Source organism: Corylus avellana, chromosome 1, assembly GCF_965113065.1.
Source record: "Corylus avellana chromosome 1, dhCorAvel1.hap1.2, whole genome shotgun sequence".
Classification (NCBI taxonomy): Eukaryota; Viridiplantae; Streptophyta; class Magnoliopsida; order Fagales; family Betulaceae; genus Corylus; species Corylus avellana.
The window spans coordinates 42,051,287-42,066,568 of NC_142490.1; the positions used below are offsets into that span (position 1 = coordinate 42,051,287).

Sequence of the window (15,282 nt, forward strand, 5' to 3'; positions counted from 1 at the left end):
TAGTATTAAGCCGCTGAATTGAAAATGTTTCTCTAAAATGGTGATTTAATTTATGTGAGAGAGTCTACTATGTATGTTCGGGTCAGTGTTTTGACAGTTTGAACAAGTACGGGGGCTCTCATATGGAGTTTCCCTACTACAGTGCAATATAACAACCTTATTCTTGTAACTTAATTAGCCATTCGTGCATCATTACTTATAGCTAGGGCATAAATGAATTAATAACCTCGTTCGGTTTCGATTAATTTTCCCACGAAAATGGGTTCTTGTGACATATATTTCCTTAAAATTTGTTTGTACCAAATGCCTTAACAAGCATCATAAATTAAAAATAAATAAATAAATAAATAATCCAAGAAAATGAATATGAAGTTGCGACTTAATAGTTATCAAGAACAATTTTCAATATCAATTTTTTTTTGAAAAATATATCGTTGCACTCAATGAGATGCATGTCCTATATATCATTCCTATTTCTTCTCCTATTCTCCCACTTTTCAAAATCACCATTAAATCTGTAGGGTCCATGTGTGGAACCCATATGACCCCATAGATTTAATAGTAATTTTGAAAAATGGGAAGATAAGAGAAAAACCAAGAGAGGAAATGTAGTATTTTCCACACTCAATTGTCCATTCGATCTAATTTCTTCGTTGTTAAGAAAGGATGCAAAATATATAATTATCTTTAGGGGTACCTTTTCCAGCTTATTTAGGATATTAATTATCTTAGTGAAGACATTTACCGCAAATAATAAATAAATAAGAAAAAAAATTCAAATGCCAATTACTTGGACAAATAAAAAATAAAATCCCCCAATAAAGAGGATTAATTTTTTTTTTTTTTTCTTTTTTGAAAGCAGCCGACTATAAAAGCAAAAGTTCAAACTTTTCAAGGCAACATGTGGATGTCATCATTTGGAATTTTTATTTAAGAAAAAAAAAATCATAATAAATATATAGATGCTCAGAGTATACAAACCATGCACTAACTCTATATAATATATATGCCGACTTAGTACAAAGTGGGGGAGGGCTTCCACGACCCACACAGAATATAATTTTATATATTCCATTATCCATAATCCCTCCATGGTTAATTAGTAGGAATTCTACAATAAATATTTAATTCAATACTAACTTGGAAGTTAGCTAGTGAGCACAGTTGTGAGATAATTGCAAACATATTGAGAAGAATATATAATGCTAAGATATATAGGTGCAACTGCTGATTTTCAGGAAACGGTAGATGTAGCACCTGTGATTTAACAATAATGGTGGAGATCAGGAGGAGCATGCACAAACTTTTCGCATCGGCTGCAAAGAATAACGTCAAAAACCACACTTTTATTTTACCTTGTTGACGTAGCAATGTCAACCGGTCATTGATGATCAGTAATGTTATTTACCAGACTGTTATACGATTGTTATACAATTGTGATGACGTGATAGTTAAAAAAAAAGAAAAAAAAAAGGGCTGATTATCACTTTCATGTTATCACAGTTATATGACATTCGTGGGATATCCAAACTTTGTGCGTCGGTTGTATACATTGTGCGAAGAGTAATGTCAGAAACTACATTTTTATTCCACTTTGTTGACGTAGCAATGTCAATTTGTCATTGATGAGTAATGATATTTAGTAAACTGTTATACGAGTGTCATACAACTGTGATAATCTGACAGTCACAGTTGTATGACAGTCGTGGGATATCTAGCATTACTCATGTGAGGAGAAAGTATTACTCACCAGAGAAACAAGCTTAGCAGCCCATTTGATTTCTAAGCATGGTTATCTTCATGAGCTATGGAGCTTGAGCAGCATGCATGCATGGATGGATGAGTTTGGCTTGGCAAAACCTTCTTGTATGCAATAACCAGGCATTCAAAACTCCTTCCTCAGATGACACTTTTAAACGTGGGGGTAAAAATTCCTGTTCAAAATCTCTGTAAATATTCATGGTCCTTTGTGATTGCTAGGGGTTGCAAGAATCTGGAAGCAGATTTAGGCCAAATGCATAGCCAAATGCAACAAGAACTAAAACTTGGGCAAATTACTATGCAATGCCACAGAAAATTAATATATTAATCAGATCTTACATGTAAACCCTATCTAGTTAGGCATTAGTCATTTTCATTGCCACTTTGTTTAGTAGTTTATATTGTCTGTCTTTTCAGCAAGATAGTGTCATTGTCTGTCTTTTCAGTAAGTTTGTAACGTGCCAGTTAGACATGTTTTCAATTGGTAATGTGCCACACTGGCACATTACCAATTGGTAACGTGGCAGTTTGACACGTTACCAATTGGTAACGTGTTACATTTAACACGTTACTAAAATATTTAGTAACATGTTAAATGTAACACGTTACCAATTGGTAACGTGTTACATTTAACATGTTACTAAATATTTTAGTAACGTGTTAAATGTAACACGTTACCAATTTGTAACGTGTCAAAAAGTAATGAATAGTGGACACGTTACAAATTGGTAAGTTTTTTGTAGTGTGGTGCTTTTAGATTGAATCTTCTTCTTCTTCTTCTTTTTTTTTTTTTTTTTTTTTTTAATATTAATGCAACTAACAAAAAGAAGTTAAAAGAACCAAATTAAAGTGATGGCTTTGGTTCTTTTTTTTTTTTTTAGGGAAAACTTCATAAAGTCCCCCTAAACTTTCAACCGTTTTGATAAGCACCCTCTGAATTTTCAAAACTCTCACTTAGGCCCCCTGAACTTTGGTTTGCTCTCACTTTGGACCCTTTTAACGTTAAAGTTAAACAATTTGACTTTTTATACCCATTTTACTCTAAACCAAAACTACACCGTTTTGGGCTTCAAAACTACATCACCACCCAACCTAAAACGATGTCGTTTTGAGCATAATATTAAAAAAAAAAAAAAAAAGAAAAAAAAGAAATCGGAAGCCACCCCCTTGGCCAAAATGGGGTGGCCAGACCACCCTATTTTTGGCCAAGAGGGTGGCTGAGCCACCCCTTGGCCGGTCTGGGGGTGGCCGGACCACCCCCTTGGCCATGAGGGTGGTCCGGCCACCCCCAAAAGGCCAAAAATAAATAAATAAATAAAGGGGGGGGAGGGGGGGGGCCAAAAAAAAAAAAAGGGGGGGGGGGGGATCGGGTGCATTTGGGGGTGGCCGGACCAACCCCAAGGCCAATGGAGTGGTTTCAACCACTCCCAAAAGCACCCGATCCCCTTTTTTTTTTTTTGGCCATGGGGGTGGTTTGACCACCCCCAAATCAGCCAAGGGTGGCTCCAGCCACCTCGATTTCGTTTTTTTTTTTTTTTTTGAAAAAATAAAAAAATAATGCCTAAAACGACGTTGTTTTGGGCTGGGTAGGTGTTGTAGTTTTAGGACACAAAACGACATAGTTTTGGGGGAGGGTAAAATGGGTATAAAAAGTCAAATTGTTTGACTTTAACGTTAAAAGGGTCTAAAGTGAGAACCAACCAAAGTTCAGGGTGCCTAAGTGAGAGTTTTGAAAATTCTGGAGGTGCTTGTCAAAACGGCTGGAAGTTCAGGGGGGCTTTATGAAGTTTCTCATTTTTTTTATTAAATCATTTAATTAGTATTTTAACACTTTCTCTAAGACTCAACATGTTAAATATTTAATTGAAATTTGAGGTGAATGACGAAAAAAAAAATTGCTCGATGATAAAAAAAAAAAGGAAATTAATTAATTTTAATTAGTATTTTAAAACCTTAACAAAAAAAAAAAAAAAAAAAAAAAAAAAACATTCAAAGTATTCAATTGATTGACTCCCAAGGATGTCGTCAATGAATATTCACCAATGACAAGATAAGCAAATCAAGTTCAAATAACATCGATTGTCCCTATCACTATGAAACATTCCAGAGAATATACTTTGTTTACTATCATGGCATATAATTATATTCTTCTTAATTTCTGTAAACAAACAAACATGACAAGGGTTTTGCTTTAGTTTTTAGTATCTCTTTTTCTTTTTCTTTTTTAATCTTTAGGCTGAATCATGCATGGACACTTAAGTAGCCAGCATTATAGCTCTTGCATTAATTTGCAGTTTCTCTCTTGGTTGTTACTTTCAACACTAGTGCATAGACTCACAACAGTACTTCAATTCAACCTTAAAGCTTGAGCTAATGGGTTTGACTCAACACTCATACTTGCACTCACGATAATTCCGGTTTGTATAGCGTAAAACATGTATGAATAGGTTGGATCACTTGGGTTTTTCAAACATCGTCGCAGCACTATAGCTGACAGAAGTTGTGCTCATGGCCACATACCTAAAATGTGCCAAGCATATTCTTTCTCCATGGATTCCTTAACTTTAAAAACTAGTGCATGTGAAGCCCATTATTTGTAGGCAACAAAAGAGAGGAATCACTTGAAAGTTTTCGTAACTGCGTACGCAAGCTGACACATGTAGAAATTTGATCATGGAATTGAAGTGATGGAATTGAAGATGATTGTTTAGCAAGGCAGTTGATCATGGAAGTCATGGTATATAGGGGCCAATGTCAATGGCAGGCAAATATGTACTTTATTAGGTTAGAGTTTGAAATGGCAAATGAGTTCCAACATTTGTGAACCACCATGAGCAAAAGTGGACTTCCATGACAAAAAAGATGTAAAGAAAGTGGAAATCATTTAATAACGTATACACGTCAATCTCCCTTTGATTGCAAAATCACAACAATATATATAGATATTGTTCAAGAATCCACACCAGTTCTTATGGGCAGTACTAGTGACACAAATTCTTATGGGAAAATTAATATTCTAGAAATAAAAACAAGAACAAATTTGCTTCCAAACAAGTTTTCCTCGTACACATACAATCCCTCTGTATATTAATTGAACAATTATCGAATTATGTTAACTCCAAGGGCAGCTCCATAGAGATTATGAAACAAGTGAAAATTTCATATCTTGATGTACGTACACTATATATGTGGATGGATTCCTGCAAAAAGGGTGGAAAACAATTTGGAGGCTTGTCGGAATTTGTAGGCGGAGGAAGCCTCCAATGCTTGGATTAACGAAGAAGTAGGGTGTATGACTTTGGTCAGGTGTCATCTCCTAATGGAGTATGGCCCTGGCCAGATGTTGCACTGAACACTTTACTAGTTGGCAAGGTATAGACGTAGCCAGATTCTCCGCTTAAGATCACAGGGCAATTGTGATGAAATTATGGGGCAATTGTTCTCTATGCCATAAACTCTAGCATCCACTATGCTGGCATAGTTGATCGAGCTATTTAGGTTACCCTCCACCTAGTTGGGTCTTGTTATTGTGCTCTAAACCCTGCTTCCTTGCGCCGGCCTTCATTGTATAGTTGAGACTTGTGATTTGAGCTTTCTCACCCCGACTCATACACACAAGCTCTTGAGTCTGTATTCTCGACTTGGGTCGATCGGCCAATGGTATATTCGATATATCGCTTATTAGATCACCTTCTATCAATTGGGTCCTCCAAAAAGTGCCATTTGGATTATGGTTGAGATCTTCCTTTTTCTTTTATTTGTAATTTGAGGGATAAGTTGTTCTCAAACGTGACGTACCTTTTAAAATTATTATTGAATTTGAGATGATTATTATTAAATTTTGATTTATTCATAATGTTAAATATTACATCACATTTAAAATAACTTTAAAAAAATTATAATCTTCCTTATATTATTACTCATCGTTCAATCACGCTAGAAGTGCATAATGGTAATTTAAACGCCAACCGTTGAGTTGTACGACAACAACAGTCTGAGTGTCGGATACGGTTGGTATATTCTTTTCCGTATCCATTTAAAAGTCCCACACGTCCAATTGGCTGTGGACATAGCCCACTCTCAGAATCTTCAACGCTTCAGAGCAACAAAACAGAGAGCGACATAACCCGCAGAGAGAGAGAGAGAGACAGAGTGAGAGAGAGAGAGAGAGGAGGCAGAGCTCTAATGGTTTGGAGGCTCGGGTATGGCGTGAAGGACGGGTCTCAGAGAGGAACTTGGCCTCTCTGAATTCCTAGCTCTTCCTTCTTTCACCAACAGTGAATAGTTTTCATGGCCGAGAAAGCAAGTTAGCGAGAAAGTGGTAGAAACTGAAGAAAAATCATAGGAGCGACTTTCTTTCAGTCATTAATGTTCTGGGTCGAGCTCCTTTGATCAGCTTTTGGAGACTTTATGCGGGTTTCTGGGTATTGATGACAGAATTTTAGAGTTCCAATGATTAGCGGAGGTGGCGAATGGTACAGTACTTCAATCTGCAACTTCTCTCATTCAATCTGTCTTTTTTTCAAATGTGATTTTCGTTTGTTTGTGGGGTTTGTGAATTGACCTTTTTTTCACAATTCAGCAACAAGCTCTGGGTTAATATGATGTTTAAATTCATAGAACTTGTATGAAATCTTTTTAATTTCGATATATCCTGAATCTTCGTGGGACTTGAATGTTTGGAGTGTGGTTATTTCATTTGTTATGAACCCTTGGTGTAAGATGTAAAATTTCTATTTTATTTCTTGTAAACAGTTGGAAATTAAAAGTTGTTTTCTTTGATGGGATTTGAGTTTCTTGAGGGGCACAGGTTTGGTGTATAACTTCTCATGGTTTCTTTCTCTAAGTCGATGAAGACATGTTCTTTGGAATTTACTTTTCTTTCTAAAAAAAGAAATTTTATGTTGGTGAAATTCCACCCTTATTGATGCATGAATTCGAATTGATTAGGTTAAATATGTTGTTTCCAATGTTTTCCTACACTTGCTTAAAGTGCAGTATGTTGCTCCTTCCCCTTTCAAGTCTAAAACCTTAACCTTTATATGTTTTTAAACCTTCATACTGCAAAGAGAGAGAGAGAGAGAGAAATGAAACCCTCTGCAACAAATTTTCAATATCAAATGCAACACCAAAAGTGAAGCCCCCACTTTGAATTTTGTTACACTGCAAGATACTGCTCTCTTTGTCTCTCTCTTCTTTTTAAAATTCTACGTATTGGTTATTTATATGAAGGCAATATTATGGTGATGGTCTTTAAATTATTTTTTAATAAAAAAAATACATAACATGTTTTCAAATCTACCTCTTCTGTTTTCTTCTGCATTTACTTGTGTGGCCCCCTTTTTTGTATCTTTCTCTGGTTTTATTGGAGCTGGATTATCAGATTTTTCGGTTGACAACCGATGCTGGAGTATCAGATTGCTTCTATTTTCTATTAATATGAAAAAGTGTTAGGTACTTATTGGCGGTGTTGGTGCAGGTTCTGTGGGGATGTTAAACTGGTTAGAGAAGCTCTCTTGCCTTTTGGCAGTGAAAACTGGTTATGTTGATAGTCCTCTCTGAGACATCATCCAATTAGTTGCCATAGATCCAATGTTGCTGCAGGTTCAATTGTGATGTAAGCTGCTTAGAGATGCTTTCTTGAGTTTTGGCTATGAAAAGTGATTATTGAGATAGCTCTCTCAGAGACACACACAATACGTGGCTGAGTAGGCTGTCAGTCAAGCTGCTAGATATGTCTAAACTGGTTGTTCTGTTGGGTGGCTTGAACTGACCTAATTTTGACCTTGAATTTCAGCTGGTAATCGAACTCTTTACATGAGGCAGATCTCCTTTGGCAGCAGATTCGTGTGACAGAAACTTTGGCTTGATTGTGGGGCAAATCTCCTTTGGCAAAATTTTAGTTAAGTTTTCTTTGGTTGGGTGACTTCCCTTGGCTGTGAGTATTTGCGGAGAGAATTTTTGGCTGGGCAGTAATCATTTGTCATCAATCTACCTGGAACTCCGCCCTTGTATAGGAAAGCCTCCTGCAAATATTGTTCTTATTCTGAGGATCTTTACTACTATCTGTGTGGTAGATCTTATCTCACAGTTGCAGCTTGTTGGCTCTTCTGCATTGAGGAAGTCTCCTTCAGAAGTTTCTTTTAGCGGGAACTTCAGTCCATTCATTGGGCAAATCTCCTTTGGCATTTGGGGTCGTAACTCGACTCCTGTTATCCTCCCTTTTAGGGCAAATCTCCTTTGGCATCTGTCTCCAATTTTAGCATTGGAGACATCGACACATTATCAAATATTTTCATAGATTGGAATATATATTATCTTACAATTTCTTATCATCCTTTTGGAAGCAACTACATCAACATAAGCTCAAATTAGGAGTGACACGGGCGTCCGATTCTCCAGTTTGTTGAAAAAGGTGAAAACTTGATAGTAACTTTCTCTATCCCTTCACTTAATCTTCTTCATGGAAATAATTGTTATAGTAGTACTATCTAAAATAAAATCGTAAGTAGTTCAAAGTTTCTTTAATTTTGTTGTATCTCTTACTCATACTAAATTTGCAAAGGATAATCAGTCAAATATATCTCTTTATTCTCAGGTATTTGTGCTTCCTTGAAGATATTGAATTCCTAAAAGAATCTTTTTTTTTTTAACATTCAGTGAAGATTAGCTGAGGAATTTTGGCAAACAGCACCTGAACATATAATTCTGATACCATATCTTTTTGCAGCAGAGGTCAGACATCCTGCCTAATGGACTAATGGCTTGAATTCTTCTCTGTTGTTGCCTTTATTGTCCTCTTCTTTTTATTCTTATAGCTATGTTATTGCAGTTAGACTGAGTTGTACTATTCTCTTTTAATAGGCATCTGAATGATGGACACTTTCCTTAGCGACTCTGACTGGGAGAGTGCTAGTGAGAGTGGTAGCAGTGAGGATCGAGAGGAAACTGAATACTTGTATGTTGGGCAGGCTAGGAGCATTTTGTCAAGTCTCGAGGAGAGCATTGGAAAAATTGATGATTTTCTCTCATTTGAGAGGGGATTTGTACTTGGGGATTTGGTGTGCTCCGAAACAGACACAGCTGGGCAGATGGGAAGGGTCGTTGGCATTGATATGTTGGTAGATTTAGAAAGTGCTCAGGGAAAAATAATGAAAAATGTAAATTCCAAGAAACTTTTAAAGATCCGCTCCATCTCAGTTGGAGATTATGTGGTTTGTGGGCCTTGGCTTGGAATGGTGGACAAAGTGGTTGACAAAGTCACTGTTGTCTTTGATGATGGATCAAAGCGCGAAGTCACTGCCATGGATCAAGAGAATCTATTGCCAATTTCTCCCAATATGCTGGAAGACTCACAGTACCCATATTATCCAGGACAGAGAGTGCGGGTTAGGCTCTCAGAGGTTACTAAATCAGCTAGACGATTTTGTGGCACTTGGAGGCAAAATCAAGATGAAGGAACTGTTTGTGCTGTGGAAGCAGGTTTGGTGTCTGTGGAATGGTTTGCATCTGTTCCCGTGGGTTGTGATTTGAGTCTGCCTATACCACCACGTTTGCAGGATTCAAGAAACTTGACTTTGTTGTCATGTTTTTCACATGCAAATTGGCAGCTTGGTGACTGGTGTATGCTTCCAAGTGCTGACAGCAAGGGTGTGATGGAGCAGACTTTTCTTAATGCATCTACTGGAAAACTCATTAATGAGAACTTGACAAGAGGATTTAAGAGAAGCCATACTTCAAATTTAGAGGAACTGTTTGTTATTGTGAAGACAAAGACTAAAGTTGATGTCATGTGGCAGGATGGCAGTTGCTCTTTTGGACTTGATTCACAAAATTTATGCCCTGTGAGTGTTGTAAACATTTATGAATTCTTGCCTGAACAGTTTGTGTTGGAAAAAGGAACTTGTGATGATCCACTCATTTCTAGCAGCCAGAGATGGGGTGTTGTGCGGTCTGTGGATGCAAAGGAACGAACTGTAAAGGTACAGTGGACAACTCTTGCTATGTCTGAAGCCAATAATTTGGATGGAAGCAGCATAGAGGAAACTTTGAGTGCATATGAATTGGTTGAGCACCCTGAGTTTTCATATTGCTTGGGTGATGTTGTGTTTAGGCTAGTTCAGAACCAGTTTGGTGATCCAGCTAATAAAGATCATGTAAACTCAGAAACTGGCATGGGTGAGGAGGCCACTTTGAAAGGCGAGTACTGCACCAAGGATCAGACTCAGTATCCCAATAACTCTTATCTCTCATGTATTGGCAATGTTACCGGCTTTGAAGATGGTGCTGTGGAGGTGAGATGGGCTACTGGTTTTGCAACCAAGGTATGTAGTCATCCTAATTGTTTCTCTCTGAATGTATTTTCTCAATGATTTCTAGTTGACGTTCTGTTTATAGTGTAAGAGGATACTGTTATTAATTTAAAATTTTCACAATTAGTTGGTAGGAAACTTTTATATTCACGCAGAAAGGTTCCGACTGTTATGTTAGGCGCATATAATATGTTCAAACTAAGATTGCACTGTAGAATGCAATTAATAAGTATACCAGTCTTACTGATCAACCAATACCAAAGAGGCACATGACGGTGAGCTGAAGTGCAAGGCCTGATTGTCCTTAAAATCACTCAACTAGCATTGGAATTCAGCAGAAATTGTATCATAATATAGAGGAATTTTTAATCAAGTCTCATAAAGTTCATGTACACCGCCAGGTCATTGATAACCTCGTGGAGAGTTCTAGTGGCGACTTAAAAATAGGAGTCTTGGTTAATGTGTCCCACTCTGCACTTATTACATTAATTTACAATTTATATAATTGGGTTTATGGTTGGTCATGGGGACTTTTTTTTAGCTAAAGTCAGGTTTTCTGGTCTGTGATAGGGCATCTTTCATTGAGCTGGTGTTTTTGTGTGTGTTGTTGATAAAAAGTCCTAGTGCACATATAATTTAGCTACGTTGACAGAATTAATTGGGTTGCACTATGTCCACACCTATTCAGTGGTGTGGAAGAAACCAAAATTGTAAATATCATTTTCCAAATTAATATGGTTAGCAGGTAATTAGCCCCATCTGCTCTCTGTTTTTGAACAGTTTATCACTCATGTGTACGTGTGTGTGTGTGTGTGTGTTTGAAAGTGTAATTTTCTTAGGTATGAAGTCTTCCTTGACACTGGTGAGGGTTGAGTTATGACTGCTGTTAATCCATGCTGAATTTGGTTTAGGGTTAATCGGTTCCCTTCCCAGAAGGAAATGTGAGATTGATGCCTCAAACCTGTTATGATCGTAACATAGTAAGGTTTGTAGTATAGTGTGATAAATACTTTTGGAAGAGTTGGTGGTAGTTTACACAGAACAGCCATTGAACTTGAAAAGAATGCCACCATGCCTGCTATCTCTGCTTCATTCTCTGAAATATGGATGACCTGTATGTTTTTCCAATGATATTCCACAGGCTTTTGCTGATTATATGTTCTTGATCTGTTTAACTTGACAAATATGAATTCCTATAATGTTTCTCGAACTTTAATATGTTCATACAAGGGGAAAGAGGAAAAGGTTCATTAGCTTATTATAGGTGGCAATAGTGTTAGAATGTGCAACCAACTATTGAAATTTATGAAGCTCGTTTGTGAATTAATATCTCTTATTGTTTCACGTATAACTGAGTAGTATCCAGTAGTGTTCATCAAGTTCTTCAAATTCCTTGTTGGGCATGGTTACAGGTTGCACCTTATGAGATATTTCGGGTTGATAAATCTGAAGGTTCAAGTGCAACCCATGTGCTCTTTGAAGAAAATGTTGAGGAAACGAATCAAGAGATGATTGAACATGACAAACAATCGTACAATCAAAAAGGAAAGGTAGAACCATCTCTCTCACTCTCTCTGTCTTTTTCTCTCCGACAAACTTATGAAATAGTGTTAAAATATTTATGGTGACAGTTCCAAGGCCCTGGAATTATTTAGTGGCAAAAATATATTAGAATTACGAAATCAATATGGTTTTTAATGTGGAAAAATATGGGAGAGTCAGTGGCACGTTAAAATCAAGTAAGAACTCTAGACTAAGTTGGGATTGAGTGTCTTAAGAAATCAGCAACATTTTTCTCAGAAAAGAAGAAAAGAAAATACTTTGTCTTTCTGCTCTTTAAATTTTTGCTGAGCAGGGGATTGTTTATATTCCATATTTGATATAGATTGAAAAAATTTCCTACGATATTCAAATCGGGGGCACATATTCTTCATGAAGAGGTTTAATATGATTCAGGACTTTTTATCCAAGTAGTGTATGTAAGTTCATTTATGTTCTGTTTGATTGTTGCCAAGTTGTAAGATAAAGGAACATACAAACAGAACATCAAATTATACAGCCAATTGAACTCTGCCATCTTGTAAGTGTCTGCTTAAAACAATATGGGAGAGTCAGTGGCACGTTAAAATCAAGTAAGAACTCTAGACTAAGTTGGGATTGAGTGTCTTAAGAAATCAGCAACATTTTTCTCAGAAAAGAAGAAAAGAAAATACGTTGTCTTTCTGCTCTTTAAATTTTTGCTGAGCAGGGATTGTTTATATTCCATATTTGATATAGATTGAAAAAATTTCCTACGATATTCAAATCGGGGGCACATATTCTTCATGAAGAGGTTTAATATGATTCAGGACTTTTTATCCAAGTAGTGTATGTAAGTTCATTTATGTTCTGTTTGATTGTTGCCAAGTTGTAAGATAAAGGAACATACAAACAGAACATCAAATTATACAGCCAATTGAACTCTGCCATCTTGTAAGTGTCTGCTTAAAACAATTATTGAATTTGGGTAAATTCCTCAAGAGTAGGACTTCTCCACTGATTCTGGAAGTTAGTAAAGAAACCTTGTATCATCTGCGCTTGTCTCACTGTAAACTGAATTTTGCTTTTCATGTTTAGGATTTGTTCGATTCTGACCGTGCTGGTGAAAATTGCAAAAAGCATTCATGGGAGTCTAGTTCCTTTTTTCTTCCACAAGCTGCGTTTGGATTTTTAATGAGCATAGCCACAAACCTATTTGGATCTGTTGGTTCAACTTCACTTCCATGCCCAGTTGTATCTAGCCTTATTTCTGAAGATGGAGATGAAGCTGGGATTCTTCCTGAGGAAGATGTATTGGAAAGTTGTGATCTGTTACAGACGTTTAGAAAGACAAGTTTAGATCATGAAGTGAAAGAGACCCTAGATAATGAATCTATTCCGTTTTCAGCAACCACTGAGAACTCTCATCAGTTTATGCAGTTTGATATGGTTGGTGATTGCTCAGACCATCACTTTCTTAATGCTGGTAAAGGATTGGCATTGTCTCAGGCAAGAAACATGACTTATCCTTCTAAATGTAAAAGTTAATATTTTCAAACAGTCAAAATAATCATCCTCTTTTTTTTTTTTTTTTTTTTTTTTTTTTTAATAATTGCCTTACAGGCGAAAAGAAGTTGGTTTAAGAAGGTTCAGCAAGAATGGAGCATTCTAGAGAAAAATCTTCCTGGTCAGCACTTCATCTCTCTACTTATCTTTTTCTTTTTTCTTTGGAACTATTACAATCATATCTTTGAGTTGATAACTTGCTGGTTGGAAGGGCAATTATTTTGCAATTTTCAAAACCATGTTCACTTCACTATGCTATTGCTTATAAGACCTTTTGTTACCTCTCAGAAACAATCTATGTCCGTGTCTTTGACGAAAGGATGGATCTACTGCGGGCAGTTATTGTTGGTGCACCTGGAACTCCATATCATGATGGGCTTTTCTTCTTCGATATCTTGCTTCCTCTGGAGTACCCATATGAACCACCTGTAAGTTTTCTCATAGTTTTCCTGTGCTCATTATTATTTCTGTGATGATATAATACTTCAATAGTACCAAAAGAAAATGTCCATTTCAATTCCTATAGTCTTCTATGCAAATAGAAATGCTGAGGGCTTACTCTCTATAAAAATGAGGGTGTCACCAAGTTTATAATCTATGCATGAATCTATTCTGTATATACACATGTACATAAAGGACTCATAAAAAGGACTGGAATCTTATGCTATATCTTGAACAGAATCTTATGCTATTATTGTGACACAAAATTCCACGCAGATGGTGCACTACAATTCTGGTGGGCTCCGTGTCAACCCTAACTTGTATGAATCTGGAAAGGTCTGTCTCAGTCTTCTCAATACATGGACGGGTACAGGCTCTGAAGTATGGAATCCAGCGAGCTCAACTATTCTTCAGGTTCTTCTCTCCCTCCAGGCCCTTGTGCTCAATGAGAAGCCTTATTTCAATGAGGCTGGATATGATAAGCAGATCGGAAGAGCCGAGGGAGAGAAAAACTCAGTAAGCTACAATGAAAATGCATTCCTTGTCACCTGCAAGTCCATGCTATACCTACTTCGGAAGCCACCTAAGGTACAATAGTTAGCTCTATCTCATACTGCTCTACCATTTTTTTTACGATATTTTTTTAAAAGTATTATTTATTACGATATCGTATCATTTTTGTTACGATATTTACCTTTGGAGTTTTGGCCATATTGAACAAAGAGATAATAGCCATAGTTTTGAGTGGTATATTTTTTACAGAATCATTATATTAGTTTCAGGGGGTGCTTGGATATCCCATAAGATAATTATACCTGAGTAGACTTTTAGCATGTGGCCTTTACATTAGTATGATAGTATCCATATCAATATCTGTATCACTTCCACTGCTGTAAATTCAACAGATTAAGTGTTGCATGATTTCCAACAGTTATTGCCTGCAATGACTTCAATTGCATTCATCGAAATAATGAATCTATGTAGAAGATTCACTGGGATGTCAATAATGTAGATGCCCCCATTGCTTTCTTCTCTAAAAAATATTAGACATTATCTTAGAAATTCTATAAGAAAGTGAGATTGGCAACTTACCCTGCTATTTCCAAAGAGAATGAGTTGTTTAGATCAATTATGTCTTTGGCATAATTAAGTATTTTGATTTCACGTGGATTAACTTTTTCTTGTGCAGCACTTTGAAGCACTAGTGGAGGACCACTTCAAGCGACGCTCCCAACATATTCTAATGGCTTGTAAGGCATATATGGAAGGAGCACCAGTGGGGTGTGCCTTTGGATGCGGAAAAACCGACAACGTCGAAAATTTAACGGGGAATTCTACCGGATTCAAAATCATGCTTGCTAAGCTCTTGCCAAAGCTTGTCGAGGCATTTGCCGACAGGGGCATGGACTACAGCCAGTTTATTGAGCCTGCAAAATGAATTTGCTACAAACTCCAGGGGCTATAGAATTGCCTTACCAAGACATCACTATCATGTATATAAATATGTATAATACCAATATGTGCTTGGCAAAAGCTTGGCCATGTTTTCCTAGTTATGGTTGTTGTGTGTGCAGTGGAAACTATCTGAATAAGGCTTTGTGTTGTATCTGTACTATATTGTGGTTTGCAGACTCTTTGAAGCTATGAAATAAGAAGCCATGGTTGGACTGGTGTGTTTGATAAA

The 15,282-nt window shown here is 36.7% G+C and overlaps 1 protein-coding gene across 4 annotated transcripts; it reads left to right on the forward strand.

Moving 5' to 3' along the window:
- The first annotated feature begins 5,842 nt into the window (after positions 1-5,842).
- Positions 5,843-15,282, forward strand: PHO2 (phosphate 2). Of its 4 annotated transcripts, none has more exons than XM_059581369.2 (11): positions 5,843-6,236; positions 7,241-7,378; positions 7,559-8,176; positions 8,360-8,496; positions 8,626-10,085; positions 11,486-11,623; positions 12,690-13,100; positions 13,215-13,278; positions 13,446-13,585; positions 13,875-14,186; positions 14,788-15,282. In XM_059581369.2, exons 5-11 carry the CDS (start codon positions 8,634-8,636, stop codon positions 15,034-15,036), a joined length of 2,766 nt encoding a protein of 921 aa, XP_059437352.2. In that variant the 5' UTR covers positions 5,843-6,236; positions 7,241-7,378; positions 7,559-8,176; positions 8,360-8,496; positions 8,626-8,633; the 3' UTR covers positions 15,037-15,282. The 4 variants fall into 4 exon arrangements, with proteins under 4 accessions (XP_059437352.2, XP_059437350.2, XP_059437351.2 ...); XM_059581367.2 differs by having other exon boundaries at positions 8,422-8,496; XM_059581368.2 differs by having other exon boundaries at positions 7,241-8,176; positions 8,422-8,496.